This window comes from Protopterus annectens, chromosome 10.part0, assembly GCF_019279795.1.
Source record: "Protopterus annectens isolate FY-2018-M chromosome 10.part0, PAN1.0, whole genome shotgun sequence".
NCBI lineage: Eukaryota > Metazoa > Chordata > Ceratodontiformes > Protopteridae > Protopterus > Protopterus annectens.
Genome location: NC_056744.1, coordinates 1,609,282,874 through 1,609,302,022, shown reverse-complemented (window position 1 = coordinate 1,609,302,022; position 19,149 = coordinate 1,609,282,874). Strand labels below are relative to the sequence as shown.

The following is a 19,149-nucleotide window of genomic DNA, read 5'->3' as shown; positions in this document are numbered from 1 at the left end:
TTCGAACTTCTGCCGTTTCCACGAAATGTATATATATGTGTGTGTGTGTGTGTGTGTGTATATATATATATATATATAGACAGATAGATAGATAGGTACATACATATGTTTGTGTATAATTAACTGCAGCTAAAATGTATTTCCCATCTACAACTATGACAAAAGATAAATGCCTAAGAAGAAAATTAGACATTTTAAGCAGAAAACGCTTTGAAGAACCGGGATAGTTCGCGCCTGCGCCTATTAAGAGACTGGGCGGGGCATTGTTCACGTGCGTCTTTCGTATTGTGTTATGGCTTCCTCCGTAGGAATCTTAAGTAGGGGAGGTTGGTTGTTTCTACTGTTTCGTTATCCGACGGGGATGTTCAATACATTTTCTCCACGGTTGTTCAGAATTTGTAAGGGTTGTACCCGGGTGCAGCTACGGGTTATGTCTTCTAGGTGAGAAAAACAATTACATGTAAATGGTGTGCTGTTGTGTGGAGCACACTGAGAAAGCAGTACATTCAGATATGTGGTGCTCGGAAAATACTTGGTATTTGCAGTTAAGTTTAGATTACTCCCATAATGAAAGGTAATTAGTAAGTAGTACAGATAAGGGGCTATTGGACTGTCTACCTATTACAGGCACGCCATACCCCCATAATGTAGTTACTTTATAGTAAAGTTTTAACTTGAATCATCCCATGTTAGCACATGTGCTGAGAGCCCTAAAATATTTAGGGTAGCACTGACAAGTAAATAATGTTCATTCCGGGGTATACCTAATGAGACATTTAATTATATTCGTCACGTGACATTGTCAAGAGGCGTAATTGAATACCAGCTCAGGTGACATTATTGTGACCTTTTAGTTTATTAAAATTACACATTGCTGCTTTAATGATCATTTTGGTGCAGAAATACAGACTACATATGTATTTGGAAATGGGAACATCCGTCTGATTCTCACTGGGTCTAGGAGATGGAAAAATTAGCTTGTTAGCATTTGACCCCTGTATGTTTTAATTTCCCAAGTAGTTATTTAAGTTTTGTGGGAGCTGTTGAAGGGACCCAATCTCCCTGACCTTGAATTGATTAAACTGTTTACTAACTTTAATCAAAAACAGAAATACTGAAATGTTTAGTCTTTTTTTCCTTTGTGGTATACACTAGTGTTATCAAAATGCTTTCAAGAATCAACTGCTAGCATGTTTGAGAAAATGACAGTTTGTTTACAAACTTCAGAACTAGCTAATGAGCCCGTTTTATTTTTTAGCTTCCCTTTGATTACAAGAGTGGCTACTGATGATGCAAGCTGCATAATTTTTGGCAGTGGTCTGGGAAATGATTTACTTTGCACAGAACAATGGGTGTGTTTGGGTATGCGTCAGTTGCAGACGCATACAGTATTACAGATGCCATGTAATTAAGCAAATGTATAGTCACCAATGTGAAGATTTCATAGTTTTGCAGTCTTCTTAAAGGTTACAGTGGAGATAGGTACTCTGTGATGGTGGTGGGGCCTTAGAGCAAGTTCTTTCCTTAGCTGGATTTTGCCAATGAAGAGGCACCTTTTTTAATATTCATATTATCATTACTCGTTGCTTGAGTGGGTTGGATATTTGTCATTTACCCCCTCCCCCCACACACCTCCATCACACCAGAGAATGTTTTCCTTCGAATGTTACTGCCTGTCCTGAAAGTTGTGCTGAATTATTGTCGTGTAGATGCAGATTATGCATTCAAGGGAAGTTTATAAAATTGCAGTATTTAAGCATAGTACTGTTTACGTTGTCGCCTCAGTTAGACGTTGCCAGTTCGACATGCGTGAATGGGCGTTCCTTCGTTGAAGGTTGTGCGTTAGGCCCGGCAAGCCAGTACGTAAAAATCTACTGCAAATCATTAGCGGACCGGAGTCCGCTGTGGCATCCTCTAACCGGGAAAAGCCGAAAGACACAAACTGTTCGCTTTTCATCCCCCACTGTTTACTAATTTGGTGCTGTAGAGGAAATAATATAATCCAGTGTAACTGATATTTGATATGTTTAGAGTGAGTGACTAAGGCATATGAACCTTTGTATGTGCTTTCTGTATCACACTGGTAATGATCTCTGGCTTAACCACCTTAACTGACATGCGCACATGTCCTATGGAGTACTGTAAGGCCTTGGCATTTGGAGTCCAGGTTGTCATTCTTTGGGTGGTTTGTCTGTATGCACGACTTTCCATATGGCATGTGTGCTCCTTCTCAGATATTTATATGCCAACTACTGTGTCATTTTAGCTTGTTTGCTTATGCCAAGTGTCCTTGTGATTCTCACCAGGTGACATTTGAGCTGTGAATATAATGCTAGCCTTCTGTTTGAGAGAGAGTGAGAGCAGGCTGTTAGTTGCAGATTTCTTCAAACTGTCTGGCCGTCCAGTACCTGAGTAAGTGATGATATATAGGAGCATGTTTTAGTAGTAAAATGATGCAGTTTGGTGAAAGTGGCAGTTGATTGCAGTCATGTTTTTTCTCTAGACATATGCATTTGGAGTCATTAAAAGTGGTACCTCTTTTGATATGTCTGCCTTACTTGAAACAGTCCTGTCAGCATCAGTGACTAGATTCATAAGTATTATTCATTTTTTTCTTGATGGAGAATGTGTATAGAATGGCCCTGTTTAGGAAACTGGTCATTTTTAGAGCAGGGATGTAACATGCACATCTTGGTATAGCCAGTATTTATTGTGATAAAGAGTGGAGTGGATCCAGCAGTGGTGCTTTTAGCATTCGCTGCCAGCTAGTTTATGTGCTTTGGCTAAAATGAGAACCCAAAGAATTGGTGTTGGACACCTAAGCTACTATTTGAAGTAACCCAGGTATCTGGTGAATGCCCTCCCCAATTCCTTAATTAACCTTGGGTTATTTATTTATTTTTTTACCATGGTAGAGCACTGATCGCAGTGTGATAGGTTAGAAGCTCAGTCTTTGTTACATAAAGTACTGTAACAATTCAAAAGTAAGTGACACAATTGTTACAGTGAGATCTCACACAATCTGAGGTAAACAGGATAACACAACAAAATCCATTCAGTTGATGTACAAATTTACAAACGGTAAAGTCATGAATTACATTGTAAAGTAATACAGAGGGAACTTACTAGATTATATGATATGTCCGCTGTTACGGCATTTAAATTGATTTTATTTTTGAGGTATAACTTAAATTGTGTTTATTGACTGGACTCACTAGGCTCAGCTTTGACTTCAGGGGAGACTAGATATGATCATCTGGAAAGCTAGATTTCCTCTGTATAACTGTCATTGTACATTTCTTCTCTAATAATGTGAAATTGTTGTCCTGTCTAGAGTTTAAATGTAACTGCATTGTTTTTGTACACATGATTTTCTTTGATATGTTGATGCTCATTAAAGGGAGAGTAATTAGCTGCATAAAACATTGGGTCCATGTTTCTCTTGCTTATTTAGTGGCTAATGTTGTCCAGTCTGATTTCTTGTTAAATCCAGGGCTTCCACTACATTTTAGAGAATTATCACTCGTGACATAAGCAAATTTACATGTATATAAAAGTAATTAAACTGTATCAACAAGTTCGCATTTACAAATATTATACCTCACATATATTGTTACATATCATATAACCTAAGCAACATTACATAAATTATTCAATTCTTGCCCCCCCCTTTTTAAGAAACATCTTTATTATGCTATCACGTACGACATAGGCAGTCGCCGACACAATCCTAGTTGCAAGCATTTTACATCAGAAACCATACTGACACACTCCCATTTGCAAACATAATACATCACTTATAATCTATCCAATCATTTTCAGCCAAACATCACATAGCTCATTATAAGTCCTGCCTTCTTTTACACCTCATTCCTCTCCTGTATGCATTGTTCCCACAATTCCTTTTTTTCCTATATAGTTTGCTCATACCTTTTAAAGATCTCAGTTCTAGTTGTTTTATCTCTGTTACTATATTCACTGCTTCTAGTATAGCTGGTTTAGATTTTGATTTCCATTTTCTAGTAATTGTTTTTGGCGGCCACTGTAATTAGACACAGCAAGGCCTTACCATGTCTAGGCAGTTCTGATTCTGTATCATAGCTCAGAAAAAAAATCTGCCTCGTCATACCAATTTGCCCACCCAGCATCTCCAACAGTAGATCCCACAGGGGATCCTTAAAGTCTGCCAACTCACTGCACTCCCAGAAAACATGTTCCCAGTTACCTCTTTCTCCCTCGTCACACCTCCCAACATTTGCAGTCTACCTGAGAAAAAAATTCTCTGGAGTCTACTTTGGATATAAAATGTAAACATTTCCAGGCAAAAATCCTAAATCTTCTAGATTTTGTTGCATATTTGGGAGACATACATACATCCTCCCATTGTTTCTTTGTGAATTGCTTATCCAGTTTCTCTTCCCAATCTTTTCTAATCTCCTATGATTTTTATAGTTATTATGCAATATTTTGTATGCTGTACTTATTATTCCATTTTTAATGGTAGCTTCTGTTTTAGCTTATACTAAAAACTCTACCAGCGCTGGTCTTTCTTTTAGGAGCCCCCCCCCCCCCTTTTCATTCTCTTTGTCTGTACTCTGCCTTCCCTATCAAGGACTGATATCAATCTCTAACCTGCAGTCCAAATAAATTCTCGACATCTTCCCTTTCTGCCATCTTTCCCTCTCTAGTAATTTGCTCCCAACACCTTGATTCCATTGCTAGTTTTCCCTAATTCCAACTCCTTCTTGCCTATTGTCTATATTCCTAATTGCAGTCATTCCTATCAGCAGAATCTCCTTTCTCCATTCCCATATTGGCTTAGTTCTTAGGATACTATCTGCTACTTTATAGATATAATATTCTGTATGATTATTTTTATTCTCCTTAAAGCCCTGCATCCAAAATCCCAGTCTCTCCTTGGTTCTTGAGCTTCCCCCATGTTTCATCATCATCCCTTTCCACTTTGAATTGTAGTTTTCTGCTTTTGCTGTGTATAGGAGCCTTAACCGTGTAGCTCTGAAATACCCCTTCAAATCTGATAATCTCAATCCACCCTGTTCTACTGGAAGAATCAATTTATCCCACTTGACTCTTGCCGTCTCCCCCTCCCAGATAAAGTCCTTCAGCTCTTTATTAAGTGCTATCTACAACAACTTCTCTCGTTGACGTTCCTCACCTGTGTATAAAAGTAATGGGACTAAAAGCATGTTAACTGCTTTCAACTTACTATCCATATCCATATAACAAAGCTTCCATTTTCTCAGTTTTTGTATTTTTTGTTTAGTGTCCTCCCACATGCCCTTAGCTGCCACACCAGAATCGTTATTGATCCGTACTCTTAAATGCTTCATTTTATCATGCTCCCATAAACAAGGATATTGCTGAACCAATTTGTATGTGGGTACATAATTTACCGCTATTGTCTTTATTTAAGCTTTGTTAATTTTGTATCCCGAAAAGATTTAAAACTGTCTCAGAATGTTCCACAACACTGTAATGTCACTTTCTGGTTTTGTCAGGTATAAAGCAATATTTTCTGCAAATAGAGCCAGCTTATCTTGACTACCATAACTAAAACCTATTAATTTAATACTAACACACAAAAAATATGTACATCTTCAAATATTGAAGTTTTACTCTCCTAATAGGAACAAATGTCCCAAACTGACATCCACACTCAAGAGACCTGAGTTAACTAAAAGAAAGGTTATCCATGCTAAGATGCATGGTGCAGCCTGAGCTTAAGTGCTAACTGGTTGTATTTTATCTTTATAGCTCTCTAAGCTGGGTAAACCCCTGAATGCTTTCAGTGAACATTGCCTCCTAGTCACTTTCTGGTTTTCTTTCCCCAGTCAATCACTCTTTACCAGACTGTAACAAATTTCTCTTTATCAGATTGTCTGCATGGAGACATGAGACAGTACAGTTGTGTAAAATCTTACCATAACGGTAGATGTCCTTGCCTTTACCACTGTAGTATTCATTACAAATGCAGATTCCCTGCCGTGAAGCCCACCGTCCATCCAGTTTACCAAAGTCTACCATTGCTTTAAGGTATGCTGAACGTCACCTACACACTCCTTGAATAGCATAGGGCATAAAGGTCACGTTCAGGCATACCATCCTCAGAACTGATTACCCCAGTAGGAACAACGGTCCAAGTAAAACCTACACATCCAGATAGGAAAAAAGACTTGGGGGGGGGTATAGAGAGAGGGAGTGAATACTGCAGTGGTGAAGGCAAGCTCATCTACAGTTATGGTACAATTTTACACAGTTGTACTATGTCTTCACATTCATTGCTGCGGTGTTCATTACAAATGGGAGAGTGCCAAAGCTAAAGAAGAAACTTGGGAGGAGGAAGCAGCAGTAGAGCCCTCTAAGAAGCCATGAAGAATGGCATAAAAAAAAAAAAAAACAGATTTGGCTCTGGAGATACCTTCACAAACATTACCAGTTGGATGGTATGCACAGTTGTCCAGGTAGCAGCTTCAAGAATAGAATGAGTGTCTAAGCCTCTGAAAAAGCACCAGAAAAAGCCACAGCTCTAGTATAATGAGCCTTTACAGTAGAAGGAAGGCTGTCGTCATGAAAAGTGTAACAAAAGGAAATAGGCTTTGAAATCCAAGTGGAAATAGTTTGCTTGAAAATGGCCAAACCTAAAGACCTAGGATGAAATGAAACAAACTGGTCAGATTTTCTGATAGCTTTAGTTTTATCCAAATAAAATCTGAGCTGTCTATGCACATTTAAGGTATGTAGCACCCTCTCACTGTCAGATTGCAGAGAGTGGAAAATAGTGGGCAAATTAATAGACTGATTAAATGACAACTCATTAACCTCCTTGGGCATGAAAGAGGGATTAGAATGCAAGGACAGCCTGTCCTCATGAAATACCAAAAAAGGTGGATAAGCCATAAGGGCTTGCAACCCAGACACTCGTCTGGCAGGAGTAAGAGCTAACAAAAAGTACTGTCTTCCAAGAACAATGTTGCAATGAAACTGAAACAGCAGGCTCAAAAGGAGCCGGAGTCAATTTTTCCAGAACGAAATTAAGATCCCAGGGAGGAGGAACAGGCTTCTTGGGAGGTCTGATATTAAGGACGCCTTTAAGAAATTGCTTAACCTCAAATCTAGAAGCTAACGGGGGAGTTAAAGGCAGACCTGCAGAAAGAGCTGATAAGTGGGCCTTAATAGAAGAATAGGCCAAACCACCGCAAATATGAGGGAACCAAAGGAACATCCACAGAAAGTGGGTCCAGGTCTCGAGAAAGACACCAAATAGAAAAGCTCTTCCATTTAGACAAGTAGGATTTCCTAGTAGTATGTTTCCTGGCCTCCTGCTGGACCTGCAGCATGTACTCAGAAAAAAATGTGTGTGAGAGATCAAAACCCTATCACCCACAGTGTCAGTTGTTGCGTGGACAGGCGGGCATGGATGAGAGACCCCTTGTCTTGTGTGAGGAGATCCACCTTGTGAGGTAACTTGTGATGATTGCCTTTGGCCAGATGCAGAAGTAGAGGGGACCAATGCTGTCACAGCCAAAAGGGAGTCACCAACAAGATTTGGGAGCATCCTGTTGAATCTTGAACAGGACTCTCAGAATGAGAGGAAGGGGAGAGAATTAAACCTCCTCTTCCAAGAAAGTGAGAAGGCATCCACCTTCCATACCAGAGGACCTAGGACTCTGGCACAAAACAGAGGAATTTGTCTGTTCAGAGGGGAGGCAAAGAGATCTACTTGAGGAGTACTCCACTGGTGAACAATGTCCAGAAACACATCCCTGTGAAGCATCCATTTGTGGGATTTAGTGAAGGATCTGCTCCATATTGTCTGCCTCAGTGTTCTGATCTGAAGGAATATAAACTGCCTGAAAAGTGACATGATACTTCATAGCCAGATCTCATATCAGAAGTGTCAGCCGGCAAAGACGGTAAGGTCTTGTACCCCCCTGTTTGTTGATATATCATTATAACTGTGTTATTGTCTGTGAACACCTTGAGAGGCTCTAGTGAGTAGAGAGGAGGAAAGCCCTTAAGAGCCAGCATAAGAGCTCTAATCTCTTTGATGCTGATGTGTTCCATCTGCTGACGGGCGACCACACTCCCTGCACCCTCAGGGATCCAAATGTTGCTCCCCATCCCACATCTGAAGTGGCTGTGAACAGATCCTGAGAGGGAAGAGGTTGAAAAGGGAGCCCTGGATTCTGAGACAACTGGTGACTCCATCACAGAAGTTCTTTCTTGAAACATGGGAGAAGAGGAACTGGAAAGTCTAAAGGATGCATATGCTGAAGCCATACCAACTTCAGAAACCACTGGAACTTCCTCATGTGGAGTTTGGCAAGAGGGAGCATTGGAATGGTGGAAGCCATTAACCCATAGCTCTCAAAAATTCCCCTGGCTGAATTGGAGGCCATGAGAAGATGAGTTTGAAAGACATGACAGTTAAGGCCTGTGGATGAGGCAGGGATGCCAGCATTGCCACCATTTGAATCCTGTATCCCAGAAAGACATGACCCTAAGGAGGAGTCAGGGAAGACTTTTTGAAGTTTATCGTGAACCCCAGGCACTGAAGAAGAGAAATGGTAAAATGAAGAGTTTGCAAAAGGACAGCTGGAGAGGATGCCTGAATCAGCAGATCATCCAAATAAGGAAAGATTTTGATCCCTTGAAGCCTGCAAAAAGCAACCACAGGAGCGAGGCATTTGGTGAATACCCTTGGGACAGTAGAAAGGCCAAAGGGCAAAGCACAGAACTGAAAATGCCAGGAAACAACAGAGAAACACAAAAATCTCCTGAAAAGAGGATGGATTGGAATGTGGAGATAAGCATCCTTGAGATCCAGAGACACCAGTAAGGCCTGGGAGAGCACGGGAGGAAAAGGGGACCGAAAGGAAGGCACCTTCAGAAAGGTATTTAGATGAGAGAGGTCTAGAATAGGTCTCCAAGTACTTTCATTACTGGGCACTAGAAACATTCTTGAATAAAACCCTTTCCCCTTTGGGGCACAGCCACCTCTTGAATAGTACTCTGAGACAAGAGGTCTTGAAGAACCTCTGGGGAAAAAGGAAGTTGTTCTCGAGGAGGCTGAGAAATGCCCATAAGAGAAGGATGGGAAATCCAGACCATGAAGTACCCCTGCCAAATGATCGACAGAACCCAAGAGTCCTGGGTGATTCTGAGCCAAACAGGAAGAGAGAGAAGAATGTGGGTGGGAGCAGGTGGATAGTCAGATGGCACCTGGTTTGTCAGGAAAGGAAGGGTTTAGAATCCCTGCAGTGTAAGTGGTCTTAGCAGGAGGAGCCCGCTTACCACCCTTTTTACCTTTAGAAGGAGGGTGAGGCTGGCTTAGAAGCGTAGTTTCACTGAAATTTAGGCACAGGAGAAACGGACATGTTTAAGCTCCTGTAAAGCCTTCCCCTTGTCCTGAAGAGGCATTAAATAAACCAGCAGCCGCTTTCCCAAACAAAAGTTTATTATCTAAAGGAGCATCCTTCAACTTAACCTTTATGTCATCAGTTAAAGGTTGAAGCTGAAGCCAAGAATACCTCCTCAGAACCGAATCAAAATTAGCAGCCTTAGAAGAGGCATCTGTTGCATCATAACTACATTTGCTAGAATGAAGACTACTTGAGAGGAAGCACCTAGCAAGGAAAGAGCAGAAGAGTTATTCTGAGTCTGGAAGATCAGAAAGAAGCTGACAAGCTTGAGAAAGAAGAGCCAAAACATACCTAGAGATATGGATCTGATAATTAAGAGCCCTAAAAGGTAGTGTAGTTGAAGTATAAACCTTCTTACCTAGCTTATCCATGGTTCTACTTTCCTTGTCAGAAGGCAGTAACTTGGATGGAGGAAGCAACTGAGATGGCTTATCAGAGCCTACAGACACCACAGAGGGGCCAGCAGCAGGACATTTAAACAAAAAGGTTTTATAGGGTGCCTGAAGATTGTTCCTGTCAGACTTCTTGGGTGCAGGGGGCAGAGAATCTGGTGCTTGAGGCATTGGAAAAAACATCCAATAAAGCAGGCAAGACAGGAGGAATGGCCGCAAGCTTAGGAGATTCCATCTGCAGTAATTCATAGTACCTGTTATGGATATCCGAGACCTGGGCACAATCCCACTTTAAAAAAAAAAATTCTATCATCCTAGAGATTGTGTCCCCAAAGGAAATTTCCTTAGAAGCATTATCTAGAGTATTAGAGTTCTCCTTCTTAGACTCATAGTCTAAAGGAGAAGGAATCTGGGTAGAATGAGCAAGGGATTCATCATCCGAATCCACCTCAGAAGAATTCCATTCTCTGGGCCTTTTAGTGAAAGAAGAGTACCAAGGAGGAGCAGGAACCAAAACCTGTTGAGGAGGCCTCAATGACAGTAAAGCATTAAATAACTCCTAAATAAAGGCCTGCCACTCACTTTGTGGATCCCTAGGAGCAAAAGAAACATGATTCGTTTTCTGTTTCTTTAAGGGGATGTCCATCCTAGAAACCTGAGAAGGATGGCATTTCACAACTGTAGTAGGAACATCTCCCCTAAAGAGAAACTGCGGAACCTCTCTAGACTCCTTGGAAACAATCAACCGTGGTTCCCTGTGAACGTCCAAAATGGACACCTGCAAAGCCTCATCGAATGTGCTGCTTGCCAGATCCTCACCGATCTCCAACCCAGATGTGGTAGAGGAATCTGACAATACAACCAGGCGAGTCTCCGGATTTGTAATAACCTTAGGAGAAACTCCTGGCAGAGGCTGAACAGCAGAAGATTCCAGCCTTACCTTATGCACCCCCTTCTTCCCTGACAGTTTACCCAAAGTTCCAGCCACAGCACCTGCAGCAAGAAGCTTAAGATGCTGGTTCTCAAGATACAAAGAAAAGGAAGAAGGCCTACTATGAAGAGCTTTAGGGGCAAATGCCTGACAAATAGAACAAGACGTATGGTCGTGACCAGCACCCAGGCAAAAAAGACACTTATCGTGCTGGTCTTGATTAGGAATCAATCTCCCACACTGGCATTTATCCTTCCTGGATGACATTAACTCCCCAAGTAGCACAAAACAGTCAGAAAATGAGCAAAAAACCCAACAAGGTACTTATCTGCAATGGTGAGGACTTCAGCAAACAGGAGTTATCATTGGAATGCCAACAAACGGGGAAAAAAAACGGACAGAGGTAACCATCCGATGGTTAAAAACAGCATTCAGACTGGTGGCAAAGAAGTTCTGAGGATGGTACGCCTGAACATCACCTTTATGCCTTACACTACACAAGGAGTATTTAGGTGATGTTCAGCGTACCTTAAAGCAATGGTAGACTTTGGTAAACTGGCAGGATGGTGGGCTTCACAGCAGGGAATCCCCATTTGTAATGAATATTGCAGCAGCGAATGTAAGGACATCCAGACAGCCTATTTCTCTTTGTCAGATTGTTTCCATGGAGACCAGAGGGCCAGATACAGAATTTCTACTAAGCATGCATTCATTTGTTGAAACAAAGCCTCATAATATTCAATGTTACTTTTCATTTACTTGCTTTCTCTTAAAACATGTTACTAAATCACTCTTTTGTCCTTAATCCAGTTATTCCCCCATGCAAGAATGAGAAAAAGCACATTAATTTTTCTCTTGTCATGCTCTTTTTAACCAGGCTCCTTTTTTTACATTGCGGTGCATATGTTTCTTAAAACTGAACAAGAAGAAAGGGAGAAAGAAATGGGGGGGGATAGCAGTGCCTATTTACAATCCCCATTACACTTTGGTTTTCTTTGCATGCTATAAAGTAAATTCTTACACCACAAAAATAGTACTATTAAGAAAAGCAAATGTTTTCTTTACTTACAGTTAACTTTCTCCCCTCTCTTCCCCTCCCCAAAGCATTTTCAGAACATTAATGACATGAAGTAGAGCATATACTTTAGAGTCCCCCCAGAAGTGCAACAAGTTCGGAAAGTCTAGTATTTCCAGATTTTTTTGTTCTGTCGTATTTCACAAATATAATTATTTCATAGTAATCCCACATTGTTACTGGTTTTATTACTGTCCATCTCCATCTCCCAAATCCTCTTTCTGGAAGAACTGGAAGTGGTATTTTTAGAAAAGGGAAGGAGCAAATTACATAGAAATAAATGGAAATTGTAGGAGTAATATGTACAGAATAAAGAGGAATGAAGTTTAAGGGAAGACAGGAATTGAACAATTTGTGTAATGCTGGACTGAGGATAATTGCAAAAAAAGAAGATACTTGATATATAATTTATGTAAATTGGAAAAAATGTTAATAGGGTTTGTTTTACTTCTGTTAATGTATGTTTGCCTATGTCATGAATGATAATTTAATGAAGGTATTTAAAAAGCACAGCAAGCACTACTGGCCAAAAGAAGACCCAAAAGAACACAGATACTAATTAAAAAAGTTAAAATAAATAAATAAAATGATTTCTCTGGGAGAAAAATCCAGGGCTTCCACTTTGACTTTTCACTGTAACCAACAATTTCCGGGCCTATATTACGCCGTTAAAACATGTTGATATCGAACACCACATTGTCAACAAGTATTCAGAGAAATTCACTTCTGCAATTTGCTGAATACTTAAAGGGCAAAGATGTAGATGACCAACTACACAATTTTGCCCTTTTCTCCACTGTAGTGGGATGTGGGAGTTGGTATATTTAGTTAGGGTGAGTGTGAGGGGCACAGCCCCCACCCCAACATGAGTGGGTTTGGTTTAGGTAGATTTAGTTCTGTTGGGTTGCAGAGCAAGTAGTTGTTTGCCCTTTAAGTATTCAATGAATCACAGAAGTGAATTTCCGCTAAGTACTTGTCGACGATGTGGTGTTCAATGTTAACATGTTTCGACAGCATAATATAGACCCCAGTTTCCTACTAGATTAAATAGTCAGAACAAGAATGATGTTAGTGAAAGTGGAATTTTTTTGTTGTATTTAGAGTTGAGCTTTTTGAGTATATAATCTGCTTAAGTACTGAGAGTGTGTGTGAGGGAGAGAATGAATCAATATGTATGTTTATGTAATTACATATATTTTATATTTCTGAATTTGTATGCAGAATATATTGTGTATATACAAACCTACACACAATATGTGTCAAATATATAGATATGTAATATTGTGTGTGTGTTTGTATAATTTCTTAAAAAATTTCCTGAGGCAACCTGACTATCCAAGATGGTCGAGGCCCATTGCCAGTGGAGGCCTGAGGGCACTTGTTCAAAGTTATGTAGTTGTCATAGACTGAGGAAACCAAACCCAGGACCAGGATGACATAGGGAATCCATGCTGCTTATCCCCTTAGTCTTCTGGACAGAGCTGTTTTATTATTATTTTTCTAAATAATTTGGCTTGCGTAAGTCTTCCCTCTGGCTTCTGTTTCATTACATGTCATTTCCAAAGTGCAATGACTGGATTCAAATGGTCACAAAATGAATTATGGTTCAATGCATACCAATGTGCTGAACAAAAAGCAATGTAAGGTATGCAGGCATAATTATCTCTTACTTGTCATCTTAAATCCTTAACTGGGTATGATTTTATAAAAGTGTACCTGATTATAGTGGGCATAAGGTAGAAAATACTCTGAATTACTTAAACATCTTATAAAAAGCTATAGTCAGATGTTGCACAGACACGAAAAAATGCATGTTCAGCCGTCATCAGCATTTTGTGATTCATATCTTCCAGTAAATGCCCATAAAATGGGCTTCAAAGCTAGCTTCAGTGTTTTGAGATTTATGGCTGTGGAAAAAAGCAATGAGAAGTCCATATATGAAGTTTGATTTGGTAGTAAGCCAAAAGTCTAAAATGTTAGGGAAACTTAAAGGGCTGTTACATTAATAGTGGTTGCTGTCTTGGAAGATGTTGCAGGAAATCTTGATGGTACCCCTTTGATGTAAACTGGGTTGAGCACGAGTCTCAATTGTACAACAAGGGGAACAGAGTGGTATATATCTGTAGAAGCATGTGGGATCACTACAATGGTCTCTAAATGAAAAATGCTTAAAATTTGGGTTGTGGCAAACTGTTGTACATAATGTGTTACTTTAGCTGATGGTCGCCTGTTCTAGAAAATATCCATGTCAGATGTTCTAAGATGCTGCATTATGCTTTAATTTGTATTGCTTTGTTAATCACCTGCACTGTGTATTTTGTCTTTTTATTTCATTTTTTTGTTTATACAGTCTCTTCACGTGTCATTTTTTGGCTTTGTATTCTCTTCTAGGGTGAGTCTGAAAATGGTCCATGGAACTAGTGCTTTCTCCCAGTTAACAACTGCATACATAAATTAGATTGTAAGACCAAACACATCTATCCACATCCCTTTTTTCCCATTTTTACATATGGAGACTGTGTCACGTCAACAGTGACGATGTTCTAGAGCCAATGTTCACTCCACTGTGTGGCTAGCCCTGAATGCCAAGTTTAAACTCTTGGCTCTGCTCTTGCAGAGCTTTAGATTGAAAGTGGATCATTTCAATTAACTGATTTAAGATCAACTTTTTGAGGCCGTGGTTTAAAAATGACGAGTCTAGTTTTCTTATTATTTGCTGTCAGCAAGCTTTACTGTCACTTGCCTCATCTCCTTCTTTATTGCTAGCATAAGTTTACATAGAATTCCTTAATGAGAGTTATTATAGAAAAAAATGTTTTCACAGATTCCTTAAAGTATTGGTAATCTGAAGAAGCTGGATTAAGCTGAAGTAAATTGAGTTATGTTTCAAAGCTGTGGTTGCTGTAAGTCATACATTGTGTAAAATTCATAACATGTAGACAGTAAAAATGTGAATAGTGTGTGACTGCTTTCATTGGAAATGAGAAAAATTGCTAGAAACTGAAACTACGTTTGCTTGTCAGTGCATTACCTTATTAGGACCCACTTTCCTCCGTGTTACAGGCTGTACTAATTGGGATTCTGTTGCTCTTCTGTTTCATTCTTTCCGGCTACCCGAGTCCCTCCCCATCCATCTTTGGGTCTGCCAGCTTTTCCTACTGCCACCAGACTATATCCATTTTAGGACCAAGGCCAGTGTGGACCCTAAGGATGTTCTTGGGAGGCAGGTAGTGCCATTGACTGCTTCCACTGTGGATTGCTTGCATTTATGACTTACCCTTGGTATCCCCCCCTTGTGTTCGTTTGTTACATCCTAGGAACTACTACTTTTATAGACCATGCCTGCCCACAGGGAATGCCCCCACCCCTTCCTTGCCAGCCCTTCAAACACCTAAGCTACTTATCAACCCCAGATCACCCGGACCATAGTTGGTGCTTTATACCTCTACACCACAATTCTGGCTGAATTAGACCTAAACTGTTAGCCAAGGACTTCTGGCCTGTCTTCTGGGTTGTGCAAGCAAATGTCTTGGACTTGAACTCAATTCCATGGCCTGTGAAATATTAGTTGCTACTGTATATATTTTAATGTCCGAGGTAGAAAAAAATCAAATGCATCTTTAACAGAAATTTGTAATACTTCTTTGTAGATTTATAGATGCTTGTTTTGATTTTTTACTAAGTCTATGCTTTAGTTGACCTAGTGTACAGACTGTTATTATGCAGTTTTAAATACTTGTAGATGTTTGTTTATTATTAGTGTAAAGATGGGTGCATTGGTATGGTGTTCTAATAACTTTTGGCTTCAGGGTTTTGCTACCAAAGCAATGAGTGTGAAAAGCAATTGTGGCTTTGTTGGTGACAGTATTAACATAAAGACAGGGAAGGAGGTGTTTGTACAGGAGCTAGATCATTAACTTCTGGAAAATAGAATGCATGCATGTATGTTGGTAGAATGGCACTGGAAGCCACAAGTGAGTGAATGGAGCCAGTGATTATAACTTTGATTTGCAACTGTACAATATAAAGCTTATTTTTGATGTTGCAACTGTTGTTATTACCCAAGGCAGCATTATGAACTTGCCATACACTCTTAGTCATTCACCTCTCGCATATTTAGTGGGAAGTAGTTTGGATTGTACGTTCATTGCTGCTGGCCATCACACACAAATTAGTGGCAGCTGGTAGAGTTCTGTATGTTTTGTTACAAGTGCAACTTATAAGGCAGGGGCTGGTGCCTCTGACTCCTTTTGAATTGGGTCTTTTGTCAGTTTATTAATATAGTGAGGGGGAGGTGCATGAGCTCCTTTTATAAAGCAGAAGTCATAGTTCTTCTTGAGGTTCTGTACTTTTCACTGTGTTCACACTTCTGATTAGTATAACTTAATACTGTGCTCATGCTTAAAATATATTGCTACAGTTTTCAAAGCAAGTGCATGTAATTGGCTATTGGGAAGATTCAGTAAAACTTGCACTATAATTTTTACCGTGTATATGTCAAGGAGCTATGTGCACACGGCCATAAAAAGGTATAGGTGCAGTAAATTCCTTATAGCAGCGGTCTGCACTTGCGCATATATGGAAACTTGCATGGCTTGCAAATTGCAGCATAAGTAGCTAAATCTTATGCTAATGAATCCAATCAACACGGTGGAGTGATTCAACAACCTCTAAAGCAGCCATGTAGGCTCAGTGTTCGTGTATTCCAAAACTTGCCAAATACAGCCACTGAAAGGAGTCTACATGGAAACAAGAGCAAATAAATGCTCTTAAATTTGTACAGAACTACCCTTAACATGTAACACCACACACATTCTGACCTAATTACACAGGGTGGATGCTAGAAAATCAGTGTAAGAATCGTAATTATTCCATTTTAAGTGCCATGACATAAATGCAGCTTTGCTCCCCCATCCATGAAGAATGTACTTGTAATGTAGGCTGTTAAAATGTGTAAACTTCCATGAAACAGTATTATACTGTAATGTAAGCATATGCAGGATATAGCTGATGGATTACAGTATTCCTTTGTTACAACACTGGGCTCTCGTGCAGTTTCCCTGGCTACATGGTTACTAATTATGTAGATTCCGGGCTGTCACCATGGTGCAGATGGAAATGTGATCAAAACTCAGTAGAATTGTTGAATCTCAAAAAAGAGTTACCATGTTAGGGATGTTCTCTGTGTAGGCACTACAGTGTTCGTGTTGAATGCATGGCAACAGTGAATGCTGACATCAGGGGGTTGTGTCGGGGTACACTTACAGAGGTGAACATGTAGGGCTGGACAGTGCATGTAAGCAGTGCACAATTCCCAAGATCTGTGTCCTCCTCATTATTTGTTTGTTAAAATGTGTGATCTCTTTACAATGTACTTTATTTTGCCATTGTTTGTGTGATATGGCACTTAGCGTAACCACAAGAAACAGAGGAATGAATGGCAGGTTTCTCTGTGTTGTTGTGTAACTATTTTTGTGGCAGCACATGTATGTGTTAGCGGTGGAATATAGATGGTCCTGGTTTCGACTACAGGGTGTGCAACCTTTCCATCACTTTTTATACTGCATGTTTGCTCTATATCCCAAGAAGGGAGAAAATATCAATTTTGCCTATGCTTATCTTATTTTTGCGAAGGTGCGCAGAGGTGCTTATAGCTACGCATAGTGCACTAATGAACAGTTGTGTTTTAGTAGATGTTAGTAATGGCATAAGCAGGTGAATTGCATGTTAATCAACCGATCCAACACAGTGGAGCTATTCAGCAATGTATAAAGTATCCATGTAGCCTCCATCCTGTTTTTATTTCCTTTAGTCTTCAATGCCATTGGAGTATAGACAATAAATTTTAACTAACGTAATGCTAGGGGCTGCTGCAGCTGTTCTGCATCTGCTAGAGGTTGAAGCCAGTGCTGCTGACAATAGGCCTAGGCCAAGAAGGAGAAGAGTGTTCAGGCCCAGAGTACCTTTCCAGATGCTACATGAGCTGATTGTAGAGCACTGCATGGTGGACAAGGACACATTACAAGAACTCTGCGAGCACCGTCACCCTAAACTTAGAGCCAACATAGGGGAACCCATCCCAGTGGAAACTAAGGTATGTGTAACCCTCAGAATATTAGTTATTGGTAACTTTCAAAGACCAAGGGGGACATGTTGGGTGTTGTCACAGGTATTAGCCTCTAGGATGATCCCCCAATTTCTGGATGTTATGCTCATACATGCCAGTGAGCACCTATTTTTCCCCAGTATTTCTGAAGAGAGGGACAGCAATATGGAAATCTTTTACCACATAGGCCACTACCCTGAAGTACTGCATGCCATAGATTGCACTCATGTAAACATCAAGGCACCACCTGGTCAGCAGGGTAGAATCTACTTTAACCACAAGGGATACCACTCTTTCAACTGCCAGCTTGTGTGTAATACCCAGGGAATTATCTTGAATGTGTGTGCTGGCAACCCTAGCAGTTGTCATGACTCGCATATCTGGCACACATCACAGCTACCACAGATGTTTGCTAGGGGGAAATCCCACAGGGTCATTTACTGTGGGATGCTGGCTATGCCCTGGAACCGTGGCTGATGACACACATCAGAAGTGCACACACACACACACACACACACACACACACACACACACACACACACACACACACACACACACACACACACAAGAATGGCATAATGAGGCACACAGTCAAACTGGAAACATCATAGAGCGTGTGTTTGGGCTGAAGTCTTGGTTCCGGTGCCTTGATATATCAGGTAGAGCCCAACAGTATAATCCACGCACATGTACACAAATATTCACAGTGTGTGCTGTACTTTACAATCTGATCCTGCGGAAACAGCTGCAGTGGGATCAGCAAGGGGAAGGGGCATACACCCCCCCATCAAAGAGGAGTAAGGCATCCCCCCTGTTTTCTGAAGCTATATTGGTGTGAGGATTGAAATCCTGACATATATAGAAATTTTGTGATGTGTACTCTCAATTTTTACTGTGTTTCTACAGATGGTGTGCATGTGTCCCTTCGTTTTAGCATCTTTTCCTCTTTGTCTTCTTTTAATTCCACTTTTGGGCAATGCACCACATCCCAAAACATGGTTTGGCTAAGCATATCTGCGCGATGTGCAGCATTGCAGAAACAGGGAACTAACAGATTGCCTAGAAAGCATGCCCCCAAAAATAGAAAATGGATACATTAAGTTAAAGATCTTACCCATCGCAAAAAGCTGGCCTGGAGTGCAGATGGGGCCGGGGTATAGTAGCAAACATTAGCAATGCATCTCACGTTTGCATACTGCTTC

At 40.4% G+C, this 19,149-nt stretch overlaps 1 protein-coding gene across 2 annotated transcripts in view; it reads left to right on the top strand.

Annotated features, from left to right (window-relative positions):
* The first annotated feature begins 267 nt into the window (after positions 1–267).
* The window catches only part of LOC122813787 (polymerase delta-interacting protein 2-like), a 441,156-nt gene continuing 422,274 nt past the window's right edge, over positions 268–19,149 (top strand). The window contains exon 1 of one of the 2 annotated variants that reach the window (XM_044086292.1): positions 268–441. In XM_044086292.1, the coding sequence (XP_043942227.1) occupies positions 293–441 (149 nt within the window). In that variant the 5' untranslated portion in view covers positions 268–292. The remainder of the gene's footprint in view (positions 442–19,149) is intronic. The other variant, XM_044086291.1, reaches the window with a different exon arrangement.